Below are 26,050 nucleotides of genomic sequence, written 5' to 3'. Positions count from 1 at the left end.
CCGTACCCATTAAACAGTAACTCCTGGCCGGGCGCGGTGGCTCACGCCTGTAATCCCAGTAATTCCAGCACTTTGGGAGGCCGAGGTGAGCAGATCACGAGGTCAGGAGATCAAGACCATCCTGGCTAACACGGTGAAACCCTGTCTCTACTAAAAACACAAAAAATTAGCCGGGTGTGGTGGCAGGCGCCTATAGTCCCAGCTACTCGGGAGGCTGAGGCAGGAGAATTGCTTGAACCCGAGAAGTGGAGGTTGCAGTGAACCAAGATCACACCACTGCACTCCAGCCTGGGTGACAGAGTAAGACTGTCAAAAAACAAACAAAAAAAAAAAACCAGTGACTCCCCATGCCCTCCCTCCAATCCCCTGATATCTTCTATTCGACTTTCTGTCTCTATACATTTGCCTATTCTAGGTACCTCACATAGGTGAAATCATACAATATGTGTGTGGCCTTTTGTGTCTGGTTTCTTTTACTCAGCGTGATGTTTTCAAGTTTCATCCACACTGTAGCATCTATCGATACTCAATTTCTTTTTATGGCTACATAATATTCTATCTACTTATTATTTTTATTCTATGAACACTGATTGACAGCTTCATTTCTGGAGGGCCGCCAGTAGGCTACACACTTTGCAGGTCCTTCACCTATATTCTTGTATTTATTCCATTTATTTATAAACTAGTGGCCCCCCTTGGGCAGATGAGGAACCTAAAAGCCAGAGGGAATAGCGACTTTTTCAAAGGCCACATTGGGGCTTAGTGGTTAAAGCAGCACTAGAACCCTGTGATGTCTTGATTCCCAGGTGCCTGCAGGGCTTGAGAGAAATGGAGAGAAAGAAGGCCATGGGCAGGAGGCCAAGAGGAGCCCAGCAGGTGCGACCATCAATGTGGGGATGTGATGGGGGTGGGAGGAGGTGAGGTAGGGCCCCCACCATTTCAGCTTCTTCCCCTCCAGCCACCTTCCCATCGCCCTCCCCAGCCATCTCCACCCCAGCCAGGGCCAACATCATTCTGACTGTTGCTTTGCCTGTCTCTACTTTACCCCTGGTCTTTGACTCCCTGATAGAAAAAGCTGAGGCCCAAGGCCTCTGGGCTGACTGCTCTTTTGGCATAAGTCCTCTACACCCTTCCCCCCACAGGTATCCCCAACAAGGTGTGGAGAGACCGCTCCTTTACCTTGAAGTTCTACTTTGTTCTACTCTTGTTCCTCTGCTGAGACCTGCTTAGCCTTCCTGGGGCCTGACTCTCCCGTTCTCCAGCACCAGCCCTGACCTGACCTCTCCTCCTCCAAACCCTGCATGGGGCCCTGCAACCAAGCACAGCTGTGTCTGGTGTTTGTCCAGACATCAAATGGTCCAGGGAGGGGGTGGCATTGTGGTTATTTTTGCCTAAGAGGCTTTCTATACCCTGACCAATCCCAGCCTCATTCCCAGTGAGTTATGAGAGTGGAGATAGCTTCTTATTATCCACGTTTCTTACAGCGCCTCTTCCCCCACCCCAACAGACACACACACACACACACACACACACACACACACACACACTCACGCTCCTTCCTTCCCACTTCTCCTCTCCTTAGGAACTGGAGCCTCTCCCTGTTCTCCCTGCTCTACCCAGCCACCTGGCCTCAGTCCTCCCACCTTCGCTGAGAGTCCTCCAAGGAAGAAATATAACAATTTAGAACTTGAGTTGATTCTCCAGTAGCCTGGGGTACAGAGGTGGCTTGAGGCTGGGGGGATGGTGGAGAGGCTGTTTTGCAGAAGCCAGAGTCCTTTTGTTACCCCAGGGCCTCTTGCTGAAGGAGCGTTGATTGAGAACACTGGAGCCTGGGGCTCTGGGTGCCACCATCGTCCCCACCCCTCTGGAAGCCCTTCTAGAAGTGTCCAGGTCTTCTCTTCCTCTTCCTTACTGGGGATTTGCTTGCTTGTGCCTTGGAGAGATGGTGGAGGGATAAGGCAGTTCTGTCCTTTATCAGGGTTTGGAAATCCCTTATGAGGTCCTGGCTCAGGGGCGCGCTGGGCAGCAAGGCCAGCTTTAGCACCTTCTCCTGGTAGTGAGGCAGAGGGTTCGGGCAGGGCCAGCTCCTGGAGAAATTATTGGGAAACGGGTTGGGCATGAGCTGGAGGCCCTGGGGTTCAAACCTCCCACCAGCGGATATGTGCCGGTACCTGTTGGGAGAAGGGTATGGAGAGAACAGAGATCAAAGAAGAGATTCAGGCACAGTGGAGAGACAGGAAAGGGGAAGGGTGATGCCGCTGTCCACAAGGTAGTTAGCCACCAGGCGGCAGGGAATCCTGTCTCTCCGCCTAATCGGATATTGACCTACGCCAAATGGCCTGCACCTTATGTGTGTGTTTTGGCGTCAGGCTGGTGAAATAATGTCGTTCAGCTAGTAAGCCTTCTATCTTTTTGACATACTGTATATAATATTACGATCCAGATCCCAATCCAGATTCTAACTGTCCTTCAAGTCTAACCTTTTCCACTAATGCAGTGACAGTGGGAAGATCACAGAACTCAACTCAGCTGGATAACTGCCTCTTCTCAGTAAGCCTGCGGTATTGGGTTGAACAGTAGGAAATAGACTTTTGTTTCTTTTAACACAGCTGAATAGTGGCCGGTTTTCTATGACTCAACACACTTTGCCCCTGGTTCAGCAGATAGCCCCCTGTTTGCTGTTGGTGGTTTATGCAGAGGCTCTCAGCCTGGCTGCACGTTAGAATCCCCCTAGGGGCTTTTAAACACAAGCTACCCATGCTGCCCTCAAGGTCAGTTAGTTAGAATCTCCAGAGGGAGGCTCAAACCTCAGCATTTGAAAAAAGAGCCCCTAGGCCGGACCCAGTGGCTCACACCTGTAATCCCAGCACTTTGGGAGGCCGAGGCGGATGGATCACAAGGTCAGGAGTTCGAGACCAGCCTGACCAACTTAGTGAAACCCCATCTGTATTAAAAATACAAAAATTAGCCAGGTGTGGTAGCAGGCACCTGTAATCCTAGCTACTCGGGAGGCTGAGGCAGGAGAATCGCTTGAATCCAGGAGGCAGTGAACAGTGCCGAGATCGTACCATTGCACTCCAGCCTGGGTGACGAGAGCAAAACTCCATCTGGAAAAAAAAAAAAAAAGATTAAAGATTTAAAGATGTATAGGGCACTTACCGTGAATGGAGTTTGCAAGACTAGAGGTTGCTCTGGGTGAGTGAGTGGGTGAGTGAGTGGAGAGTGAGTGAGTGAATGTGAAGGCCTAGGACATTACTGTACACTACTGTGGACTTCATAAACACTACGTGATTTGGTGACACTAAATTTATTTGTTTATTTATTTATTTATTTATTTATTTATTTATTTATTTATTTTGAGATGGAGTCTGACTGTCCCTGATGCTCAAGCACAGTGGCCGTGATCTTGGCTCACTGCAACTTCCACCTCCTGCGTTCAAGCAATTCTCCTGCCTCAGCCTCCCGAGTAGCTGGGATTACAGGGCCCTGCCACCATGCCTGGCTAGTTTTTGTATTTTTAGTGGAGACAGGGTTTCACCATGTTGGCCAAGCTGGCCTTGAACTCCTGACCTCAGGTGATCCACCTGCCTTGGCCTTCCAGAGTGTTGCGATTACAGGCGTGAGCCACCACGCCCAGCCGCTAAATTTGTTTTATTTTATTTTATTTATTTATTTATTTATTTTTATTTTTATTTTTTCCCAAGACGGAGTCTTGATCTGTCACCCAGGCTGGAATGCAGTGGCGCGATCTCAGCTCACTACAACTTCCACCTCCCGGGTTCAAGTGATTCTCCTGCCTCAGCCTCCCCAGTAGCTGGGATTACAGGCATGTGCCCCCACACCTGACTAATTTTTGTATTTGTAGTAGAGAGAGGGTTTCACCATGTTGGCCAGGCTGGTGTTGAACTCCTGACCTCAAGTGATCTGCCTGCCCCAACCTTCCAAAGTGCTGGGATTACAGGCATGAGCCACCATTCCCAGTCCACTAAATTTATTTTTAAAATGAGGTAATTGTGCTAAAATGTTAAGACAACTTCAACATCATCAGGCAGGAGTTTTTTTTTAGCTCCATTATAATCTTATGAGACCGCTGTGGTATATGTGGTCTGTCATTAACCAAAAGGTTATTATGTGGCACATGACTTCCTGTTATGTGTCCTGCCTTCTCTGAGGACCTAATTCCTTGTCTGAGACTCATTCCTTCATTCCTGGCTCCAGAGCCTGGGCCTACAGCAGGAAATATGTGAGACAAGGATCCTACTCTCAGGGAGATGCCATACCAATGATGATGCAATCTATTGAGCCCCTTCTGTATGCTAGGCCCTGTGCCATTTGACCCTCTAACCACCTTAACCACCTGCTGTGGGAACTTTTTTTTTTTCAGCTAGGGTCTCACCATGTTGCCCAGCCTGGAGTGCAGTGGCACAGGGATGGCTCACTGCAGCCTCAACCTCCTGGGCTCAGACAGTCCTCCCACTTCAGCCTCCCATGCAGCTGGGATTATAGGCATGTGCCACCATGCCTGGCTAATTTTTTTATATTTTTGTGGAGACAGGGTCTCATATGGTGCCCCAGGCTGGTCTTGAACTGGCCTCAAGCGATCCTCCCACTTCGGCCTCCCAAAGTGTGGGGATTACAGGCATGAACCATCATACTAGGCTAGGCAAGATGCTTGACCCGTCCAGCTCAGATAGCCCACCTGTAAAATGGGGTTAATGAGGCCAGGCACAGTGGCTCATGCCTATAATCCCAGCACTTTGGGAGGCCGAATTGGGCCTGAGGTCGGGAGTTCAAGACTAGCCTGGCTAACACGGAGAAACCCCATCTCTACTAAAAAGTACAAAAATTAGCCAGGCATGGTGATGGGAGCCTGTAATCCCAGCTACTCGGGAGGCTGAGGCAGGGAGAATGGTTTGAACCCAGGAGGCAGAGGTTGCATTGAGCCGAGATCACACCACTGCACTCCAACCTGGGCGACAGAGGAAGACTCTGCCTCAAAAAAAAAAAAAAAAAAAAAAAAAAATGGGGTTAATGATAGTTTCTACTCAGAAGATCCTAGGGGATTAAATAATACAGAGAAGTGTTTAGAACACCACCTGGCACTGTCATGCCACTGTGAATCTCTCTGGAGTGCTCTAAGTCTTTCTCCCCTTTGCCAGGGTCAGCACCTGTCAGCAACTGGCAATCTTCAGGGCAAGGGTAGCAGGGAGGCGGGGAGAAGCCCGGGTCCCCACAAAGGAGACTGATCTCTCAAAGTCACCAACCTTTGGCGTTGTTTTTTTTGTTTGTTTTTGTTTTTGAAACAAAGTCTCGCTCTTGTCGCCCAGGCTGGAGTGCGGTGGCACGTTGGCTCACTGCAACCTCCACCTCCCGGGTTCAAGCGATTCCCCTGTCTCAGCCTCCTGAGTAGCTGGGATTATAGGCACCCGCCACCACGCCCAGCTAATTTTTGTATTTTTAGTAGAGACGAGGTTTCACCATGTTGGCCAGGCTGGTCTCAAACTCCTGACCTCAGGCGATCTGCCCGCCTTGGCCTCCCAAAGTGCCGGCATTACAGGTGTGAGCCACCGCGCTCAGCCTGTTTTTTTTTTTTTCAGATTAAAAATCTTCACAGCCTCCCGCTCCAACTTCCCAGTGCTTTGGTCCTGCCCTTGGGACTGGAATTTGAGACCTTCCTTTTCATTGCCTTCCTCCTTTCTTGTTACTCTTGCATGTCTAGTGCCTGGGCTGGACACAGTTGGGAAGCATCCGTGAGTTCCCAGGGTGGCCGGGAGGGGGAGCTGCGGGGTTCACAGCGGCTCCTCTCAAGTTCCTGACTGGGCTCCAACTTCTCAGCCCTGCCTGGAGGGGCCTCAGCCCCTGCTTTTAGCTGTCTGCTGGCTTTCCACCCTTCCAGCCTGAACCCTGACTTCCCCATGAGGCCTTCCCGTGGCGGGGACACTCCAGGTCGCTGCACCCCTTCTCTCCTGAATTTCTGTAACATCTTTTATTTTATTTATTTATTTAGAGATGGAGTTTCACTCTTGTTGCCCAGGCTGGAGTGCAATGGCACAGTCTTGACTCACTGCAACCTCCGCCGCCCGGGTTCAAGTGATTCTCCTGCCTCAGCCTCCCAAGCAGCTGGGATTGCAGGCACCCATCACCACACTCGGCTAATTTTGTATTTTTAGTAGAGAGGGGGTTTCTCCATGTTGGTCAGGCTGGTCTGGAACTCCCGACCTCAGATGATCCTGCCAGCCTCGGCCTCCTAAAGTGCTGGGATTACAGGCGTGAGCCACCGTGCCCTCCCATAACATCTAACTTTTGTTCAGTTCTTCCACATATTCACTAGCTCAATTTATCCTCCCACAGTGAGGTCGGTACCTGAGGCTCCCCCCCATCGGTGAGGGAGCTGAGGCTGGAGAAGCTGGGCACCTCACCATGCTGATGGGGTTGGAACTGTACTCCAGGCCTTCGGGCTACAGCTTTCACTCCAGTTCTTTACATTAATAACTGACTTCCTTACAACACCCTCTGTCTCACACTCTGGGCCCTTTGCATGTGTAGTCTTTTTTTGATAGCTATCTTTGCAAAGCTCCTTGAGGTCAGGCACTGAGTCACACTTCTCCGTATCCCCAGTGCCTAGCAGGTGTCACCTGCGTAGCTGTCCCCCAGATTTTAGTGAAATTCCGTGCCTCCACTCGCCGTTCTTCCCTTGTCTCCACCTCGTCCTTCCAGCTACACTCAGAAAAGAGTTTGGTTTTCAGATGGCCAGAGGTGGGAAGGACAGAGTCCCTGTTAGAAACAGGAACCCGAGAGAGGGAGGGGTCACCTGGGCAGGGCAGGCTGGGTGGGCTTCCTGAGGAGGCGCCGTCTTACTTCTTGAAACTCGCTGGCGGCTGGATGTTGCCCTGGGCATCGAGTGGGGGTGCTCTTGCCTCACTCCTCAACTTGAGCTTCTCCACCTCCTTCAACTCCTTCACTGTCCTGAAAATCACCTGCTTCTTCCTTTTCATGTCCACAAACGTGGGATAGCAGCGGATGAAGGTCAGGAAGCTGTTTTGCCCGATCCAGGAGGGAGGGGGGATGGGGTGCTCCGCGGGGGGGCGTCGGTGGGCATTGGAGTCGGTCAGCCAGCGCCAGACATTGCTATCGTAGGGCCTGTCAGGCCGGGTGGGGAAGGTGGCAGGCAGACGGCACACATCGAGCCACGTGTGAAAGCCCCAGGTGTGCTGGGCGCCACCCTTCCAAGGGTGGATGAGCCGCTGACGCACCTTGGACTTCATATCTGTGCAGGGTGGCAGCTTCAGGGCCAGCTGGTGGTAGGCTTGCCGGGTGAAGCCAGGGAACTCCCAGGACTCGCTGGGGAGGAAGAACTCACGCTGAACCCACGTTTGGGAGGGTGGGAGGGACTCGCTGGCCTGGACCATCTAGGGAGAGACAAAAGGGAGCCTGGGGAAGGTTGTGCAGACAGGGGTGCAGAAAGGTGGGCGAGGCACTCTGCTCACCTTCCCAGGCACAGCCTCTGCCAGCCCAGGATTCTCATCAGGACACAGAAGTCCTGGCAGGGCCACATCTCCATCCCTCTCCCTCCCGGCGGAAGTTATGGCTGCTGCGTATCATTTTCACAGTCACTCATCTTTTGATCTCTTGCCATTGACCGTATTTTGGCTTTGACTTCCCACCGTCTGTGGGAAGTGTCAGCTTTCACTCTTTTTTTTTTTTTTTTATTATACTTTAGGTTTTAGGTACATGTGCACAATGTGCAGGTTTGTTACATATGTATCCATGTGCCATGTTGATTTCCTGCACCCATTAACTCGTCATTTAGCATTAGGTATATCTCCCAATGCTGTCCCTCCCCCCTCCCCCCACCCCACAACAGTCCCCGGAGTGTGATGTTCCCTTTCCTGTGTCCATGAGTTCTCATTGTTCAATTCCCACCTATGAGTGAGAACATGCGGTGTTTGGTTTTTTGTCCTTGCGATAGTTTACTGAGAATGATGTTTTCCAGTTTCATCCATGTCCCTACAAAGGACATGAACCTTCGCCTCCCTCCTCCATTCTGGCGTTCCCACATTCCCACCCAGGAACTGGTGCTCCTTAGAGGGCACTTCAGGCCTCAGGAAATCATGAAGGGAAATGCCCACCTTCACTTGCTCCTGGTCTTGGCGACACACCAGGAAAGTCCTCCAGAAAACAGGGCCAGGTGTTTTCCCATCCCAGACTCAACACTCATTTCTCCGTCACTGACGCTTTCCTCCCACTCCTCATTAAAACGCTAGTATAGACAGCATCTAGAATGGTAGCTCCTTCCCCTTTCTGCACCCTGCCCCCCACGAAATCAACAGCAGCAAGTACATATTGACGCTGCGCTAAATACTTACATGCATCTTATTTAACCCCCACAACTCTATGGGCAAGTATTGCTATCGTCCCCATCTCAAAGATGCAGAAAGCAAGACACAGTAAGGGTCGGTGACTCACACAGGGTGCTGGTACCTGAGTGACAGCGGGACTTAAGCCCTCTGTCTGTACTCTTGCTTGGCGTATCATGCCAGGTGAAATGAAATGGCCTTACTTAGCACAGTGCCTGACTGCAACAAAAATGTGCCTCTTTTAAAATGCTTCTCCGTCCTATCCATCCCCAGGGACTTTTCTTTTTTTTTTTTTTGAGACGGAGTCTCGCTCTGTCGCCCAGGCTGGAGTGCAGTGGCGCAATCTCGGCTCACTGCAAGCTCCGCCTCCCGGGTTCACGCCATTCTCCTGCCTCAGCCTCTCCGAGTAGCTGGGACTACAGGCGCCCGCCACCACGCCCGGCTAATTTTTTTTTGTATTTTTAGTAGAGACGGGGTTTCACCGTGGTCTCGATCTCCTGACCTCATGATCCGCCCTCCTCGGCCTCCCAAAGTGCTGGGATTACAAGCGTGAGCCACCGCGCCCGGCCGGGACTTTTCTTTTTTTTTTAGATGGAGTTTCGCTCTTGTTGCCCAGGCTGGAGTGCAATGGTGCAATCTCGGCTCACTGCAACTTCCACCTCCCAAGTTCAAGTGATTCTCCCACCTCAGCCTCCTGAGTAGCTGCGATTACAGGCGCGTGCCACCATGCCTGGCTAATTTTGTATTTTTAATAGAGACAGGGTTTCATCATTTTGGCCAAGCTGGTCTCAAACTCCTAACCTCAGGTGATCCGTTCCCCTCGACCTCCCAAAGTGCTGGGATCACAGGTGTGAGCCACTGTACCTGGCCCTCGGGACTTTTCTGATTGCAAAAACCAACCTGTTTCTTGAGCTTGGGCCCCTAAGTCATTTCTACAAGATCACCCCAGTGGGTGGGGCTGGGAGATGTGGCACTAGCCAGGCATCTCCTCTCTGTTCTGAGCTCCGGGTTCCTAGTGTCATAGGATGAAAAGGCGAAGACAGCAGAAAATGTATGGGCTAGGCAGTCTGCTGCCCAGAAGAAAGCCTGGCCCACTATAGGGACAGCCTATAGTGGGGTACAAAAAGGTAGGCAGCAGAGATGGGCCACCCCGTACCTGCAGGAAAGGTTCTTCCATATGAGATGGGTGACTGGGCCCTCTGAGTGATCTTTGCCGGTTTCTGGCCATTCTTCTGGGTCTCAGAGCTAGGAGGGGCAGCTTTGTGGGGAAGCCCTTTCTGGCACCATTGTTTACTCCTGGGGTTGCTATGGTGACGCTGCCTGAGTGGTGATGCAGAGAGGAGGCCCTCACCTGTCCCTGGAGGCTCTTGTGTCCCTTGGGCCCCTGGCTGCTTTTCAGGTTAGACAGGCAGGGGATAGCACTCTCTTCAAGTTCTGACTGCAAAAGACGGTAACAGGAGCTGCTGCTGGGCAGAAAAGCAGGGCAGGCTGGCTCCCAAGCCTCAGGGTGGGGATGGCAGTGGGAATGAAGCAAGTGTAACTGGGCCCATCCTGCCCTAATGTTCAGGGGGCCCTAACCCTCGTGAGCTTGTCTTATTAAGGAACCCTCAAAAGGCCTAAGTTAACCAGCAGGTCCAAAGGTCCCAACGAACAAGGTCAGACGACAGGGAAAAGAGGTGAGCTGTGCAGAACTGGCACTGGGAAGACTGGCAAGTTGTGTTGTAAAGTGTGTGCCTGTGCAAGGTGCTCCAACTGCTTCTTTGGGTCAACATCAGGCCTTGCCTTTTCCCTATCACCATCGTCTCCATCAACACCCTCTTTCTTTTCCAACCTCTCCTGGTGCCTTAGGAATCAGACACCAATAAACCGCAGAGCCCAGCATGTCCACTCTCACTTTTATTGAATAATTAGTGTTCTCAAGCCGGCTCACACCCATGCGGTCAGCTGGGGCCTAGGGTGGCTCTTTGCAAAGCTGAGGGGCAAGCTAAGGAAGCCAGGCAGGTCAGGGGCCCTTTCGGCCTTCTCAAGCCTCCACCTGAGTTCTCGTCAATGCTAGTCTCCCTGGTATGATTGGGGACATTATCAGAGAAACATCTAATAGCACACAGCTGGGCACCCACACTCTGCTTCAGTTGTATCCATCCTCCCACCCCAAATTCAACTCCTGACCCAATACAAAAGACTTTTTTTAACCAGGATTTCTTCTTGCAGGAAAGCTGACTTGGAAACACGGGGAGGTGGCAGGGAGGGGCAAAAAGGACTCTGGCGAGCAGATCCACTTGTCTGGGTCCCTGCAGTGAAGAACCCAAGATCCAGGTACCTCGGCCTGGAAGAAACCGTGCACTGCAGGTCTTCCCTTCGCTCGAAACTAAAAGGAACAGAAGTCAATTGAAACCCCAGGTCTTCCTACCCACCTTCTGGCAGCCTCTGGATAATGATCTAAGGAAATAAGCTTACATTTATAATTAGAGGATAATTTGGAGAATTTACACTATTTACACGGGCCACCCTGCAAAGATCAGGGAAGTAAGAGACTGCTGGGCAGAGAATGGAAAACGGGCTGGGGAGTTCCTAATCTCTTTTCACCATTGCCTTTGTTGTTCCCACCCTTCAGCTCCTGGCAGGGACAGCAGAGGAATCAGATACTCTTGGGGAACACAAGGTCCCAGCGGTGGCTAGGGTGTGACTGCTACCTTTGCATAATCAGGCAGCAGGGAGCTAAGAGGAGCAGAACAGGCCCTGCCTGCTGTCCTCACTCAGAGGCTTGGGGTGCACTGAGCCTTGGAATGCCCAGCCACAGGAGTGCCCAGGATGGTGGACAGCTTGAGCACAAGGGCAAGGGCAGGGCTCTACTGTAGCTCAGGAATAAACTGGGACCAGTTGATGCTGTCAGGGCCCAGTGGGTCCTCCTCCAGGCCAGGAAAGCTGATGTCCAGCAGGATCTTGCTGAGGCTATCATTCATTGTGTCCAGGACCAGGCCTTCTGTCAGAGAACGATTGGCTGCAAGGCCAGAAACCTGTGGCTCCGGGGAGCCTGGCTTGGGGACTTCTATATCTGAGGGAGAAGAGTTGCCAAAGGGGACAGAGGTGAGGTCTAAGGGTTCTGCACTGAGGAGCCTTTGCGGTGATTCAAAGGGGGGAACACTTTTCAGTGGAGTGGTGCTGAGATCCATCAGCCCCAGGGGGTCAGGCAAGGGGCCAGAGGCACCCTGGGGGGTTTGTACTGGGCTGAAATCCAGCCCCCCTACTTTGGCTGGGGGCGTGAGCCTCCAGGATTCAGGGGTTCTGGGGAGGACAGATTTGCTCGGGGTGGAGGAGACAGGCAGCGTTTCCTTAATGGGTGTCTTAAAAGGTCCTCCCTCTTCCTGGGAGTAGCTGAGCTGGGAGGCAGGCTCAGAGGAGTCTGCTGGGAACGGGAGCTCTGCGGCCCAGCGGGAAGTACTGGGCCCCTCTGAGAAGAGCAGCTCCGGCTCATCCACACAGGGAGGCAGTAGATGCTGTTTCCTCCGAGACCGGCTCCTCTCCCTCCTCTCCCTGTGTTGAATCACAAGCATTTCCGAGACACACCGGGTTGGGGACCTAAGCCCACTGTAGGACTTCTTGGGTCTTGGGGTGGGAGATTGGGACGAATCCTCCCAGGAGTGAGATGATTCCTCTTTGAAAGATGGGGCCGGGGAGGGCCACTCTTCCAAGGGAGGGCTCTCCACTTTGATGGGTCTCGCTAAGTGTGGCATTTCCTCCCCAGGCTGGATTTCTTCCTCCTTGATAGACTGGACTGGAAGCAAAGGAGACAGCCCTTCTCCAAACAGGAGTTTCTCCTCTTTCCTTGGTCCTGCAGAAGGAAGAGGAGCTATCCCCTCCTCAGCTAGCAGTACCTGAAAGGGAAACAGAGACAAGGTGAAAGGGAACTCTGGCTTCAACCAACGGTCACCAGACAGGACGCACAAAAAAATCACATACTGGTTCTGATCCTCTTTTTGTCATTTTAAAGTCTTAAAATCTATTAAATATGAGAATACAATGTATGTTGAAGTTGGTAGTTCAGTTCTGGGGGTAAAAGATGAGAGTATGTAGTGGCATAATTATAATAGCATTCATCCGAGAGAAAATAAAATTGCATGCTTATCTTACACTGTATACAAAGATTTAATGCATGAAAATAAGAACCTTAGGCTGCTCTGATGGTAGTGGGTAGTGACATTATTGTCACTAAAGTTGGTACACAACCCCCAACTGCTAAATTTGACTGGCTTTAAAAAAAATGAAAACTTTAAAATCATACAAATCCTGAAAGAGAATCTAGGAGACTACATATACAATCTGAGGGTGCGGGTGACCTTCTTAACCAAGACTGGAAACCCAGAAGCTGTAAAAGAGAAGAGAGACATTTGACTACATAAAACTTTAAAATTTTACTGTGGCAAGAGATACCATAAACAAAGTTAAGAAACAACGAACAAACAATGCCTGTAATCCCAGCACTTCAAGACACTGAGGCCACTTTGAGACCAGCCTGAGCAACACAGTGAGATCCCATCTCTACAAAAAAAATTTTTTTTAATTAGCTGGGCATGGTGGCATGCACCTATAATCCCAGCTACTTGGGAGGCTGAGACACGAGAATTGCTTGAATCCAGGAAGCGGAGGTTGCCAAGATCACACCACTGTACTTCAGCCTGGGCGACATAGCAAGACTCCATCTCAAAAAAAAAAAAAAAAAAAAAAAAGACTCTCACAGGCCAGGCGTGGTGGCTCATGCCTGTAATCCCAGCACTTTGGGAGGCCAAGGCAGGCAGATCATGAGGTCAGGAGTTCGAGACCAGCCTGACCAACATGGTGAAACCCTGTCTCTACTAAAAATACAAAAATTAGCTGGGCGTGGTGGTGGGTGCCTGTAATCCCAGCTACTCAGGAGGCTGAGGCAAGAGAATCGCTTGAACCCGGGAGGCGGAGGTTGCAGTGAGCCAAGATCATGCCACTGCACTCCAGCCTGGGCGACAGAGTGAGACTCCAACTCAGAAAAAAAAAAAAAAAAAAAAAGGAGAGACATGTAGAGAAGTATGTACAACACGATTACATTATCAATGTTCTGTGTGTTGTATGTGTACATATAAAATGGCTGTCGCTATACATGTATATTATAACAAAGAGCATTGATAAAATATGCAAGAAAGCATCATAAATTATCAACCGGTTATCTTGGGAGTAGGGGTGATGCGGGTGATGGTAGGGTGGAGAGGGGAGCCAAAAAGGAAAGGGGAGAAAAAAACCACTGCATGAAAAAAGTGTACATGCTACAGCCACATTAATGAATTTATGCTAAATTATGTATGTTTTGTATAATTCTGTGTGTAATATATTTTATTTGTAATTAAAGAAAATGTTTTTTAGAGACAGGGTCTCATTTTGTTGCCTAAGCTAGAATGCAGTGGCACGATTATAGCTCATTGCAGCCTCCAGCTCTGGAGCTCAAGTAATCCTTCTGCCTTAGCCTCTTTCATGTATACCTGGCTGGGACAACAGGTATACATGAAAATGCCTGGCTAATTAAAAAAAAATTTTTTGTTGTTGTTAGAGACAGGGTCTTACTTTGCTGCCCAGGCTGGTCTTGAACTCCCGGCCTGAAGTGATCCTCCTGCCTTGGCCTCCCAAAATGCTAGGATTACAGGTGTGAGCCACTGTGCATGGCCTAAAATATTTTAAATATTAAAAAAGGCAAACCCAAGTCGTTCTAAACTCCAGAGTCTATACTATTTTCATCTCTCTGAAGGGGATGGGGGAAGCTTTTCACTTTGGTTACATGTCAGCCCTTACTTACAGAACCCTTTAACAGCATGAAGTACAGATCTGATGGCTGATCCAAGTTTGCTCTGAATTTACCCTTCTCACCTTCCCCTCAAGCTATACCAGTGATACTCAAGCAGGGGTGATTCCCTCCCTGCCAGGGGACATTTGGCAATGTCTGGAAGCATTTTAATTGTCACACCTGTGGTGGGTGCTGCTGGCATCTAGTGGGGAAAACAAGGGATGCTGCCAAACACCCTTCCAATGCACAGGACAGTCCCTCCCATGCCCAACAAAGAATTCTCCAGCTGTAAACATGAATAGTACTTGCGAAACCGTGAGCTAGTCTGACCCAGTCACTCTACTACTGCCCGGTACAAACTGCATTTCCTGCCTCCATGGCACTGCCCATTAGCATGCTCTCTCCACACCTGTTTGCTTACCCAAATCTACTTTTTTTTTTTTCTTTTTTGAGACAAGGCCTCACTGTTGCCCAGGCTGGAGTGCAGTGGTGCAAACGGGGCTCACTGAAGCCTCAACCTCCTGGACTCAAGTGATCCTTCTGCCTCAGCCTCCTGAGTAGCTGGTACCACAGGCATGTACTACCACCCTAATTTTTTTTTTTTTTTGTATTTTTAGCAGAGACTGGGGTCTTGCAATGTTGCCCAGGCTGGTCTTGAACTCTTGGCTGTAAGCAATACCCCTGCCTCGGCCTCCCAAAGTGTCGGGATTACAAGTGAGAACTAAAGCGTCTAGCCTCAAATCCACTTCTTTCTTTCTTTTTTCTTTTTCTTTTTTTTTTGAGACAGACTCTCGCTCTGTCGCCCAGGCTGGAGTGCAGTGATCTCGGCTCACTGCAACCTCCCTTCCTGGGTTCATGTGATTCTCCAGCCTCAGCCTCCCAAGTAGCTGGGATTACAGGCATGTGCCACCAAGCCCAGCTAATTTTTGTATTTTTTAGTAGAGATGGGGTTTCGCCATGTTGGCCAGGCTGGTCTCGAACTCCTGACCTCATGATCCACCTGCCTTGGCCTCCCAAAGTGCTGGGATTACAGGTGTGAGCCACCGCGCCCGGCCAAATCCACCTCTTTCTAAGGCCTGCCTCCCTTGTGTATCTTCCTTAATCATCCTAGCCCATCTCTCACAATCACCCTTGTCTGAATTTCTTCCAAGCTCATCAGGTATTTATGGGCCTTCTGACACCACTTACATTGTAATCCAAATACCTTTATAGCTCTTCTAATGCTATTACACTCCCCTATGTTTTTATACCTTTTCTACCCAACTAGATTTATAAGCTCTCAAGGAACACTTATCAGAGTGCTTTGCAAGCTGAAGGTTCAACATTCTCAACTGGCCAGAATCTCTCTTCGGAGGAAAACAGGACACCCACCTTGGGGGCGATGCGGACTCGCTTGCTATGGCGGGCGAGCTCTGAGCTCATGAGGGAAGCCGCCAGGGGCAATGGCACCTTCACCGAGGGCTGCAACACCAGTGCCTGGTTCACCGGGAACTGGATAGGCACCAGGTATGAGCTGACCCGTGGTAGCAGTGGCTTCATCTTCCGCCCTAGGAGGAAGCATGAGAGGTCAGGAGCAGGGAGACTGGAGTACACCCCTTCTCAGCCCCAGGGGCTTTGCTGTCCTTCTCTGGGCTCAGATCCCTTTGAGGTGGGAGCAGAATCCCAGAGTCTGGTTCCCTAAAGACATGGCCCCAGAACAAGGACCAGGCCTGAGGCCCACTCTCCCATACTAACGTGCACCCAGGGGGAGTTCAGTTTTGATGGTCACATTCCGGCAGAGCTCTGGATTCGGTCGTTTCTGCTGCTGCTTGTGGCAGATGGAGAGAGAAAGAAACCTGTGTTAACACAATAAGGTAAAGAGGGGATGGCAAAACCCCACCAGCTGCTCTGGTGGCGTGTGCTTGAGTTAACTGAGAGCCCAGAGAGAGGAGGCCAACCTGAGGGGATGGACGTAGGCGAGCAGTCTCCAAAACTGTGATTAGTGGGCAGGTGGGTGGCCTACAGACACATGATGGCAGAGTGGCACTACTGCTTCACCCACGTGTCCTCAACACCCCTGGGGGATGCCAGAGCAGGTAGCTGTATGCGTGGCAAAGAAAACGCCAGGCACAAAAGCGAGTGAATGAACTGCCGCCCGTGAGGCTGGTGCCATGCGCTTGCGGCTGCTGCAGCACGCTCCCCCGCTGTGCCCTGCTCTGCTCAGTGTGCCCTTGTGATGCCCATAGGAGGGGAGGGAAGTGGGTGTGTGCCTGAGCCTCAGGGTGTTCTGTGTCTAGGGCTGGCAGTCACATGGCCACAGGCACCCTTCCGCACATCACATCTTGTCTCTGTCCACTAAAGCCATGCTGAGCAGTGAAAGGAAAACAAGGCCAAGCCCCGAGCCAGAGGGAAAGAACCTTACTGATTCCAAGTGCTCGGGCAATTGTGGAGACCCTGGGTCCAGTGGCTGGTGGCGGCCAGGCATTGTGGGAGAGAAATGAGATGAAGTTACCACCAACGTGGTCAATTTGACCAGATTGGGAAAAACACCTATTCCTGACTGATGACAAAAGACACCCCAGACAACTGTCCCTCCCAGGAGAATGGTTACAGCTACCAGCAGCCTTATGGGCACTCTGAAATACCAAAATAGCTTCTTTCTGAAAAGACATTCTGGTAGCTCAGCTTCTGGTCTCCAGCCTAAGGAAGGGTTTTTTTTTTTTTTTTTGAGACGGAGTTTCACTCTTATTGCCCAGGCTGGAGTGCAATGGTGCGATTTCAGCTCTCTCCACAACCTCCGCCTCCTGGGTTCAAGGGATTCTCCTGCCTCAGCCTCCTAAGCAGCTAGGATTACAGGCATGTGCCACCACACCCGGCTAATTTTGTATTTTTAGTAGAGACGGGGTTTCTCCATGTTGGTCAGGCTGGTCTAGAACTCCCGACCTCAGGTGATCCACCTGCCTCAGCCTCCCAAAGTGCTGGGATTACAGGCGTGAGCCACCACACCCAGCAGGAAGGGCTTTTTTTTAGAGCAAGCATTCCCAGAATTTCTTGTAAGAATCACCTGAGATGCTTGCTAAAAATACAGATTCCTGGGCCCATCCCAGAAGCACTAAATCAAGAGCCCCAAGAGAGGGGTCGGGGAAGCTGTGTTTTAACAATGTCCCAGGCAATTCCCATTCACAGGGAAGTTAGGAAAACACCGCCCTGGGAAGCCCTCTCTGTTGGGTCAGAACAGCCTTCTCCTTGCTCTGGTCTAGCACAAAAATGTGTCATTTGGTATTTGTCAACTGTACTTAATTCACCGGGTTTTATGCAAGTCACTAATTGGGTGGCTGGCTTCTAACTCTCCCCTGATCAAATGAAAGCATCACTAGCAGAACTTGTTTCCTTTTGAGACGGCTATGACAACCTCCAACTTAGGCCCTATTTAGAGGAAAGCAGGGCATTCACCTTAAACACCTGGTCCAATGTCAAGTAGCGGTTGGCACTGGGGTGAATGGTCCAGAAGGAGACCTTGCCATTGGCGGACGTCTCCCGGACAAACATGTCATGCAGGGAAAGGTTGTGGCGGATGGAGTTCTGGAAGAAGAGCAAGACAACTGGTTATCAGCTACTCTAGATTGAGAAACATCACCTTTCAAACACATGGGGAAACCAGCCTCAGGCCCCTCCCACTGCGCTCAGCACAGGCTTCGTCTGGTGTCTTTGCAGCCCTGCCTCTCGGCAACTCTCCTGACACTCCACACCGCAGAGCCGTCACCCTCAGCCATAAACCCATCTATTCTACGGGAATAAAGACTGATGCCAACCTTAGATTATGATAAAGAAAAGACGGGCCGGGCGCGGTGGCTCACGCCTGTAATCCCAGCACTTTGGGAGGCTGAGGCGGGCGGATCACGAGGTCAGGAGATCGAGACCATCCTGGCTAACACGGTGAAACCCCGTCTCTACTAAAAATACAAAAAATTAGCAGGGCGTGGTGGCGGGCGCCTGTAGTCCCAGCTGCTCGGGAGGCTGAGGCAGGAGAATGGCGTGAACCCAGGAGGCGGAGCTTGCAGTGAGCCGAGATCATGCCACTGCACTCTGGCCTGGGAGAAAGAGCAAGACTCCATCTCAAAAAAAAAAAAAGAAAAGAAAAGATGTAGATAGCTGTCAGAGGCTAGAAAAGCAGAGTAAGGCTATGAGGTAGTGATCAATAGCAAGACACGTGGGTCAGAGAAATTAAGAAACTAGGGAATTAGGCCCAGTGTGGTGGCTCATGCCTATAATCCCAGCACTGTGGGAGGCCGAGGCGAGTGGATCACTTGAGGCCAGGAGTTTGAGACCAGCCTAGCAAACGTGGCGAAACTCTGTCTCTATCAAAAATATAAAAATTAGCCAGGCATGGTGGCGCATGCCTGTAGTCCCAGCTACTCGGGAGGCTGAGGCAGGAGAATCACTTGAACCTGGGAGGCAGAGGTTGAAGTAAGCCGAGATCGTGTCACTGCACTCCAGCCTGGGTGACAAAATGAGGCCCTGTCTCAAACAAACAAACAAACAAGAAACTAGGAAATTAAGGCTGGGTGTGGTGGCTCACGCCTGTAATCACAGTGCACTGAGAGGCTAAGGCAGGCTAAGGAGAACTCCTTGAGACTAGGAGTTCAGACCAGCCTGGGCAACATAGTAACCAGCCTGGGCAACTGTCTCTACAAAAAAAAAAAAAAAAAATTAGCGGACTGTGGTGGTGCACCTGTTATCCCAGCTACTTGGGAGGTTGAGGAGGGAAGAGCTTGAGCCCAGGGAGCTGAGGCTGCACTCCAGCCCAGGCAACAGAGTGAGACCCTGTCTCAAAAAACAAACAAACAAACAAACAAACAAACTAGGAAAGTAAGCTGATGGAAGGGAGTAAAGTTAAAAGTTCTACCATGAGGGGCCAGGTGTGGTGGCTCATGCCTGTAATCCCAGCACTTTGGGAGGCCGAGATGAGTGGATCATTTGAGGTTAGGAGTTCAAGACCAGCCTGACCAACATGGTGAAACCCTGTCTCTACTAAAAATACAAAAAAATTAGCCAGGCGTGGTGGTGCATGCCTGTAGTCCCAGCTACTCAGGAGGCTGAGGCAGGAGAATTGCTTGAACCTTGGAGGCGGAGGTTGCAGTGACCTGAGATCTGCCATTGCACTCCAGCCTGGGCGACAGAGCGAGACTCCATCTCAAAAAAAAAAAAAAAAAAAGAAAGAGTTCTACCATGAGGAAAACAAAGCACACTTAGCTTGGAATTGAGCGCCCGTCAGAAGACCTCATTTGTGGCTCTGACACTGACCAACTGTGTGAGCTACGTTGACTCCCAGGCATCTCGGTCTTTCCATGAATAAACTGAAAGGAAAACCCCTGCCCACTAGAAATGGTATGTGACGCTATAGGAGATGACATCTTGGGTCATGAGGCTCACAGACAGCATTCTTTTTTTTTAATCAAGACATTTTCATAAAACTACTTAGCCACTCTAGCTGCTGGCATCTAGGACTGCTGTTCAGTGTAGCAGAAAAGTGGGCTTGAGTGCTACACTGAAAACTCTCCACGAACTTTAGGTAGTAACAGATGAAGTAGTTAAAGAGCTCTTGTTAATGATTTTGCCTGGATTCAATAAGATTGACACAACCTAAAAGATACATTTGTTTATCATTCTAGTATCCTTTGCACTTCACTGCTGTCCCAGATACAAGTTGCAGCACAGCACTGGAGACAGACTGTCAGGCTGGACTGACCTTGATTTTGGTTGCTATGGGACATATTACCTTCCAGCCTGGCTTGGCAATGTGCTTAAAGTAGGGAAAGTGGTCCTCAATCCAAGTGTAGATGTCTTTCAAGGTCATGCGCTTCCTCTCAGTGCTGTTGATGGCGAATTGTATCATGGCCATGTAAGAGTAGGGTGGCCGCTCAGACACAGAGTTCTGCCAGGACGCTGATGGTCTCGAAGGCTCCTCAACCTGAGGGTTATGACAAAGGGAATGACATGAAAGAGTTCATGAGAACTACCCCCAACCCAAGCTAGAACATCTATAGAAACATCTAGAGAACATCTAGAGACACCTTTATCCCATAGGACGGTACTAGAAACAAACTCATCTGAGACCACTATCTCATAGAATAAAATTGTAGAGTTGGGAAGAATCTTGGAGACGATCTAGCCTAGACCCTAGCCAATAAGAAACTGGTTTTGTCATCATTCATTTTCTTGAATTTGGAGAAAATCCAGTCCCTTCCAGTTGAAATTTCTCAGGGAAGTTTGAGTATGTACTTTGATTCTCAAAGCATTGATGTTACACTAAAACCACGCCCATTTTTCAGACTTTTGGGTCAAGAAACCTAGGTCTTAGTCCCATTTCTATTCCTGATGTGTTGTGAATAAACGCATCTCATTTCAATGTTTGTATGAGAGAAACATTCCCAAGAGTATGAGTCAGACAATGTCTGCAAAGCACACAGTTAGCTAAGTTTTAGGCAAAGAGCTGATCATTCACATTTTTTTTTGTTTTTGAGACAGGGTCTCATTGTGTCACCCAGGATAGAGTGCAGTGGCCAGATCACAGCTCACTGCAGCCTTGACCTCCCCAGGCTCAGGTGATCCTCCTGTCTCAGCCTCCAAGTAGCTGGGACTACAGGCACACACCACCACGCCCGGCTAATTTTTTTTTTTTGAGATGGAGTTTCACTCTTGTTGCCCAGGCTGGAGTACAATGGTGCGATCTCGGCTCACTGCAACCTCTGCCTCCTGGGTTCAAGCGATTCTCCTGCTGCGGCTTCCCAAGTAGCTGGGATTACAGGTGCCTGCCATCACGCCCAGCTACTTTTTTTTGTATTTTTAGTAGAGATGGGGTTTACCATATTGGCCAGGCTAGTCTCGAACTCTTGACCTCAGGTGATCCACCCGCCTTGGCCGCCCAGAGTGATGGGATTACAGGCATGAGCCACTGCGCCTGGCGATTTTTTTTTTTTTTTGGTATTTTTAGTAGTAGAGACCAGGATTTTGCTATGTTGCCCAGGCTGGCCTAGAACTTATGGGCTCAAGTAATCTGCCCACCTTGGCCTCCCAAAGTGCTGGGATTACAGTTGTCAGCCACTATGCCTGGTCTCATTCACATTTTTAAAAATTGAGATATTACTGTCTAAAGTACACAAATTTTATGTATGTAGCACAATTAATACTTAAGTACACATGCGTGTAGATTTTCACTTTTTTTTTTTTTTGAGACGGAGTTTCACTTTTATTGCCCAGGTTGGAGTGTAATGGCACGATCTTGGCTCACCGCAAGCTCTGCCTGCTGGGTTCAAGTGATTTTCCTGCCTCAGCCTCCCGGGTAGCTGAGATCACAGGCATGTACTACTGCGCCTAGCTAATTTTGTATTGTTAGTAGAGGCGGAGTCAGGCTGGTCTCGAACTCCCGACCTCAGGTGATCCACCCACCTCGGCCTCCCAAAGTACTGTGATTACAAGCATGAGTTATCGCACCTGGCCAAATTTTCACTTTTAAAGATTGTTGAGCTGGAGGCTGTGACGCTAAGCAATTTAATGCAGGAACAGAAAACCAAATACTGCATGTTCTCACTTATAAGCAGGACCTAGGCCGGGCGCGGTGGCTCACGCCTGTAATCCCAGCACTTTGGGAGGCTGAGGCGGGTGGATGACGAGATCAAGAGATTGAGACCATCCTGGCCACCATGATGAAACCCCATCTCTACTAAAAATAAAAAAATTAGCCGGGCGTGGCAGCGGGCATCTGTAGTCCCAGCTACTCAGGAGGCTGAGGCAGGAGAATCACTTCAACCTGGGACGCAGAGGTTTCAGTGAGCAGAGATTGTGCCACTGCACTCCAGCCTGGCAACAAAGCGAGAGTCTGTCTCAAAAAGAAAAAAGAAAAAAAAGAGGCCGGGTGCAGTGGCTCACGCCTGTAATCCCAGCACTTTGGAAGACCAGGCAGGTGGATCACGAGGTCAGGAGTTCAAGACCAGCCTGGCCAACAAAGTGAAACCCCATCTCTACTAAAAATACAAAAATTAGCTGGGCGTGGCAGCGGGCACCTGTAATCCCAGCTACTCAGGAGGCTGAGGCAGAAGAATCACTTGACCTGGGAGGTGGAGGTAGCAGTGAGCTGAGATCGCACCACTGCACTCCAGCCTAGAAGACAGAGCAAGACTACGTCTCAAAAAAAAAAAAAAAAAAAAGCAGGAGCTAAACATTGAGCACACATGGATACAAAGAAGGGAACAGTAGACACCAGGGCCTTCTTGAGGGTGGAGGGTGGGAGGAGGGGGAGACAGAAAAACTACCTAGCAGGTACTATGCTCACTACCTGGGTGACAAAATCATTTGCACACTAAACCCCAGTGACACACAATATACCCATGTAACACACCTGCACATGTACCCCCTGAACCTAAAAGTTGAGAAAAAAAAGAAAATAAAGGTGAATGAATGATTTACACATATATACAATAGAATCTAGATGTGTTATATTGGTAACTGGAAAAAAAAAAACAACCTAGAGTACACAATTGGGTTAGATCAATTTTGATTGCTAGGGAAGTATTTAAAATTCATACCTAGGCCAGGCTGGTCGTTCATGCCTGTAATCCCAGCACTTTGGGAGGCTGAGGCAGGAGGATCACTAGAGCCCGGGAGTTTGAAATCAGCTTGGGCAACATAGCGAAACCCCATCTCTACAAAAAATACAAAAATTAGCTGGGCATGGTGGAGTGCACCTGAGTCCCAGCTACTTGGAAGACTGAGGTAGGAGGATCAGTTGAGCCCAGGAGGTCGAGGCTGCACAGAGCCATGACTGCACCATTGCGCTCCAGCCTGGGCAACAGAGCAAGACGCTATCTCAAAAAAAATGTATATATATAACTGACTTTATCTGCTATTAATATTATATCTTCTAATAAAATTACCTTATTATATTCTATTCAATTCATACTGTTCATACTGTTGGGAGGCATCTTTAAAGTTCAAGTGGATTCCCAAAGTGAAGACCTCTTAATCATTTCCTGAATACCTACTAAGGACAAAATACTAAACCCAGTGCTGGCTGGAATACAGAGTGACCAAGGGAATCTGCCCTCAAGGAAATTTCACAGATGGGGGAGAAAAGATCCCAGGCAGAAAAGTAGCTCCAAAGTTATACAGAATAGCATGAAGTGGAGAGCTAATACCAGAACTTGGAAATTCTAGTTCATCAGGTCACTTGATCCATTTCCTTACCTAGGAATTCCCTGCACTGGATCTGATTTCTTTAGTGAGGGACAAAACAATTCACCTTAACCTGTCTGTGCTCCAGGTGACAATTCTCCTTTTCCTCCATCTCTTGCTTGATGCTGCAGGAGCCCAGTCCATCAGAACTCATCTTTCGAAGCCACTGGATGTTGGAAAGGCTATTGTTGGTAGTGCAGCCTGCTGCCTCACCATCTGCTAGAGGGAAAATAATCCAACACCCTACTTAGCTGCCTCATCAAATGCCCAGTATGTCCATCAGAATTGGTGGCTAGCAGGCCGAGCGCAGTGGCTCACACCTGTAATCTCAGCACTTTGGGAGGGTGAGGCGGGTGGATCTCCTGAGGTCAGGAGTTCAAGACCAGCCTGGCCAACATGGTGAAACCCCGTCTTTACTAAAAATACAAAATTAGCTGGGTGTGGTGGCACACACCTGTAGTCCCAGCTACTCAGGAGGCTGAGACAGGAGAATCGCTCAAACTCAGGAGGCGGAGGCTGCAGTGAGCCAACATTGCGCCACTACACTCCAGCCTGAGTGAGACAGAGTGAGACTCTGTCTCAGAAAAATAAAAATAAAAAAGAAAGAATTGGTGGCTAGGGATCACTTGTCCAAACCTCTACCTTTAGGGACGAAGAACACATGCTGAATCTATTGTGGCTCTAAGTTACTCTGCCCCATTATGCATTTCAGGAAAAATTTAGGAGCATAGTTCAAATTGCATTTCAAGCTGAGTCACACTGAGTCTTAGAGATCAATCAAGGCAGGCTTACAAAAGAATTACTGAGATATGCACACCAAAAAAGTCACTTTTCAGCCTGGGCAATATAGTGGGACCCCATCTCTGCAAAAAGAAAAAAAAAATTAACTGGGCATGCCTGTAGTCCCAGCTACTTGGGAGGCTGATGTGGGAGAATGGCTTGAGTCCAGGCGTTCGAGGCTAGAGTGAGCCGTAATTGTACCACTGCACTCTAGCCTGGGTGACAGAGCGAGACCCCATCTCTAAAGAAAAAGTAATTTTCCTCCTCTTGCTTCAGTTTTCTCTTTTATCAAGAAGGAAAATGAGGCCAGGTGCAGTGGCTCATGCCAGTAATCCCAGCACTTTGGGAGGCCGAGGTGGGCAGATCACCTGAGGTCAGGAGTTCAAGACCAACCTGGCTAACATGGCAAAACTCTGTCTCTACTAAAAAATACCAAAATTAGCCAGGTGTGGTGGCGGGTGCCTGTAATCCCAGCTACTTGGGAGGCTGAGGCAGGAGAATCACTTGAACCCAGGAGGCGGAGGTCGCAGTGAGCTGAGATTGCACCAGTGCACTCCACCCTGGGCAACAGAGCAAGACTCCGTCTCAAAAAAAAAAATAAAAAAAAATAAAAACTTTTTTTTAAATAGAAATTTTTTTGTTGTTGTTGTGTTTCTTTTTTTTTTTGAGACAGAGTCTCGCTCTGTTGGCCAGGCTGGAGTGCAATGGTACAATCTTGGCTCACAGCAACCTCCCTGCAACCTCCGACTCCTGGGTTCAAGCGATTCTCCTGCTTCAGCCTCCCAAGTGGCTGGGATTACAGGGGCCTGCCACCATGCCCAGCTAATTTTTTTTTTTCTTTTTGAGATGGAGTCTTGCTCTGTCACCCAGGCTGGAGTGCAGTGGTGCAATCTCGGCTCGCTGCAAGCTCCGCCTCCCGGGTTCACGTCATTCTCCTGCCTCAGCCTCTCCGAGTAGCTGGGACTACAGGCACCCGCCACCACGCCTGGCTAATTTTTTGTATTTTTCTTTTTTTTTGAGACGGAGTCTCGCTCTTTCACCCAGGCTGGAGTGCAGTGGCGCGATCTCGGCTCACTGCAGGCTCCGCCCCCCGGGGTTCACGCCATTCTCCTGCCTCAGCCTCCCTTGTAGCTGGGACTACAGGCGCCTGCCACCTCGCCCGGCTAATTTTTTTTTTTGTATTTTTAGTAGAGACAGGGTTTCACCGTGTTAGCCAGGATGGTCTCGATCTCCTGACCTCGTGATCCGCCCGCCTCGGCCTCCCAAAGTGCTGGGATTACAGGCGTGAGCCACCGCGCCCGGCAATTTTTTGTATTTTTAGTAGAGACGGGGTTTCACCGTGGTCTCGATCTCCTGACCTCGTGATCCGCTAATTTTTTTTATTTTTAGTAGAGATGGGGGTTTCACCATGTTGGCCAGGCTGGTCTCAAACTCCTGACCTCAGGTGATTCACCTGCCTTGGCCTCCCAAAGTGCTGGGATTATAGGCATGAGCCACTACGCCTAGCCAAGATTTTTTTTAAGAAAGGAAGATGATTTTTACTTTCTTTTTGGTCAATGGAAAGGATAAACAGAAATAATCCTTTTCCAACATAAAGAAAGTAATAGAAATTCTAAATTATAATTGTAACCCTTTCAACAGCACCCAAAGGAGCTGGGTCAAGCTTTCAGGATGAAGACAAGACTTTCATCGGCTCAGACTAGATGCCTGATTGTTTTGGTTTTTTTGAGACACAGTCTTGCTCTGTCACCCAGGCTTGAGTGGGCGATCTCGGCTCACTGCAGCCTCCTTCTCCTGGCCTGGGCAACATAGTGAGGCGATTCTCCTGCCTCAGCCTCCAGAGTAGCTGGGACTACAGGCGTGTGCCACCACGCTTGGCTGGTTCTTTTATATTTTT

General features: G+C 49.7%; 2 protein-coding genes across 17 annotated transcripts in view; both read right to left on the bottom strand.

Moving 5' to 3' along the window:
* Window positions 1-1,673: 1,673 nt before the first annotated feature.
* On the bottom strand, window positions 1,674-9,686 carry TEX52 (testis expressed 52). Of its 3 annotated transcripts, none has more exons than XM_055281098.2 (3): window positions 9,514-9,686; window positions 6,859-7,409; window positions 1,674-2,171 (listed from the first exon to the last, which is right to left on the bottom strand). In XM_055281098.2, exons 1-3 carry the CDS (start codon window positions 9,583-9,585, stop codon window positions 1,877-1,879), a joined length of 918 nt encoding a protein of 305 aa, XP_055137073.2. In that variant the 5' UTR covers window positions 9,586-9,686; the 3' UTR covers window positions 1,674-1,876. The 3 variants fall into 3 exon arrangements, with proteins under 3 accessions (XP_055137073.2, XP_055137074.2, XP_063496023.1); XM_055281099.2 differs by having other exon boundaries at window positions 2,085-2,171; window positions 6,812-7,409; XM_063639953.1 differs by lacking the exon at window positions 1,674-2,171 and adding an exon at window positions 2,981-3,107 and having other exon boundaries at window positions 6,812-7,409.
* A 554-nt stretch (window positions 9,687-10,240) lies between these two features.
* Window positions 10,241-26,050, bottom strand: part of FOXM1 (forkhead box M1) — a 19,548-nt gene continuing 3,738 nt past the window's right edge. Inside the window, exons 3-9 of one of the 14 annotated variants that reach the window (XM_055281078.2) lie at window positions 23,441-23,592; window positions 19,922-20,113; window positions 17,596-17,724; window positions 16,565-16,609; window positions 15,898-15,970; window positions 15,535-15,710; window positions 10,241-12,232 (exon numbers count right to left, since the gene is read on the bottom strand). In XM_055281078.2, the coding sequence (XP_055137053.1) occupies window positions 11,207-12,232; window positions 15,535-15,710; window positions 15,898-15,970; window positions 16,565-16,609; window positions 17,596-17,724; window positions 19,922-20,113; window positions 23,441-23,592 (1,793 nt within the window). In that variant the 3' untranslated portion in view covers window positions 10,241-11,206. Of the gene's footprint in view, window positions 12,724-15,534; window positions 15,711-15,897; window positions 15,971-16,564; window positions 16,610-17,595; window positions 17,725-19,921; window positions 20,114-23,440; window positions 23,593-26,050 lie in introns of all 14 variants that reach the window. The other 13 variants (XM_055281079.2, XM_055281080.2, XM_063639876.1 and 10 more) reach the window with 13 other exon arrangements.

Source organism: Symphalangus syndactylus, chromosome 5 (genome assembly GCF_028878055.3).
Source record: "Symphalangus syndactylus isolate Jambi chromosome 5, NHGRI_mSymSyn1-v2.1_pri, whole genome shotgun sequence".
In the NCBI taxonomy this organism is placed as follows: domain Eukaryota; kingdom Metazoa; phylum Chordata; class Mammalia; order Primates; family Hylobatidae; genus Symphalangus; species Symphalangus syndactylus.
This window is presented reverse-complemented; position numbering and strand designations above follow the sequence as displayed.

Coding starts and splice junctions, on each gene's coding strand:
- TEX52 (XM_055281098.2), bottom strand. CDS start 9,585: ATGGCCAGAAACCGGCAAAGATCACTCAGAGGGCCCAGTCACCCATCT. Junction 7,410..9,513: donor TGGAAGAACCTTTCCTGCAG/GTACGGGGTGGC, acceptor GTCTCTCCCTAG/ATGGTCCAGGCCAGCGAGTC. Junction 2,172..6,858: donor CCGCCAGCGAGTTTCAAGAA/GTAAGACGGCGC, acceptor TTCTCCCAACAG/GTACCGGCACATATCCGCTG.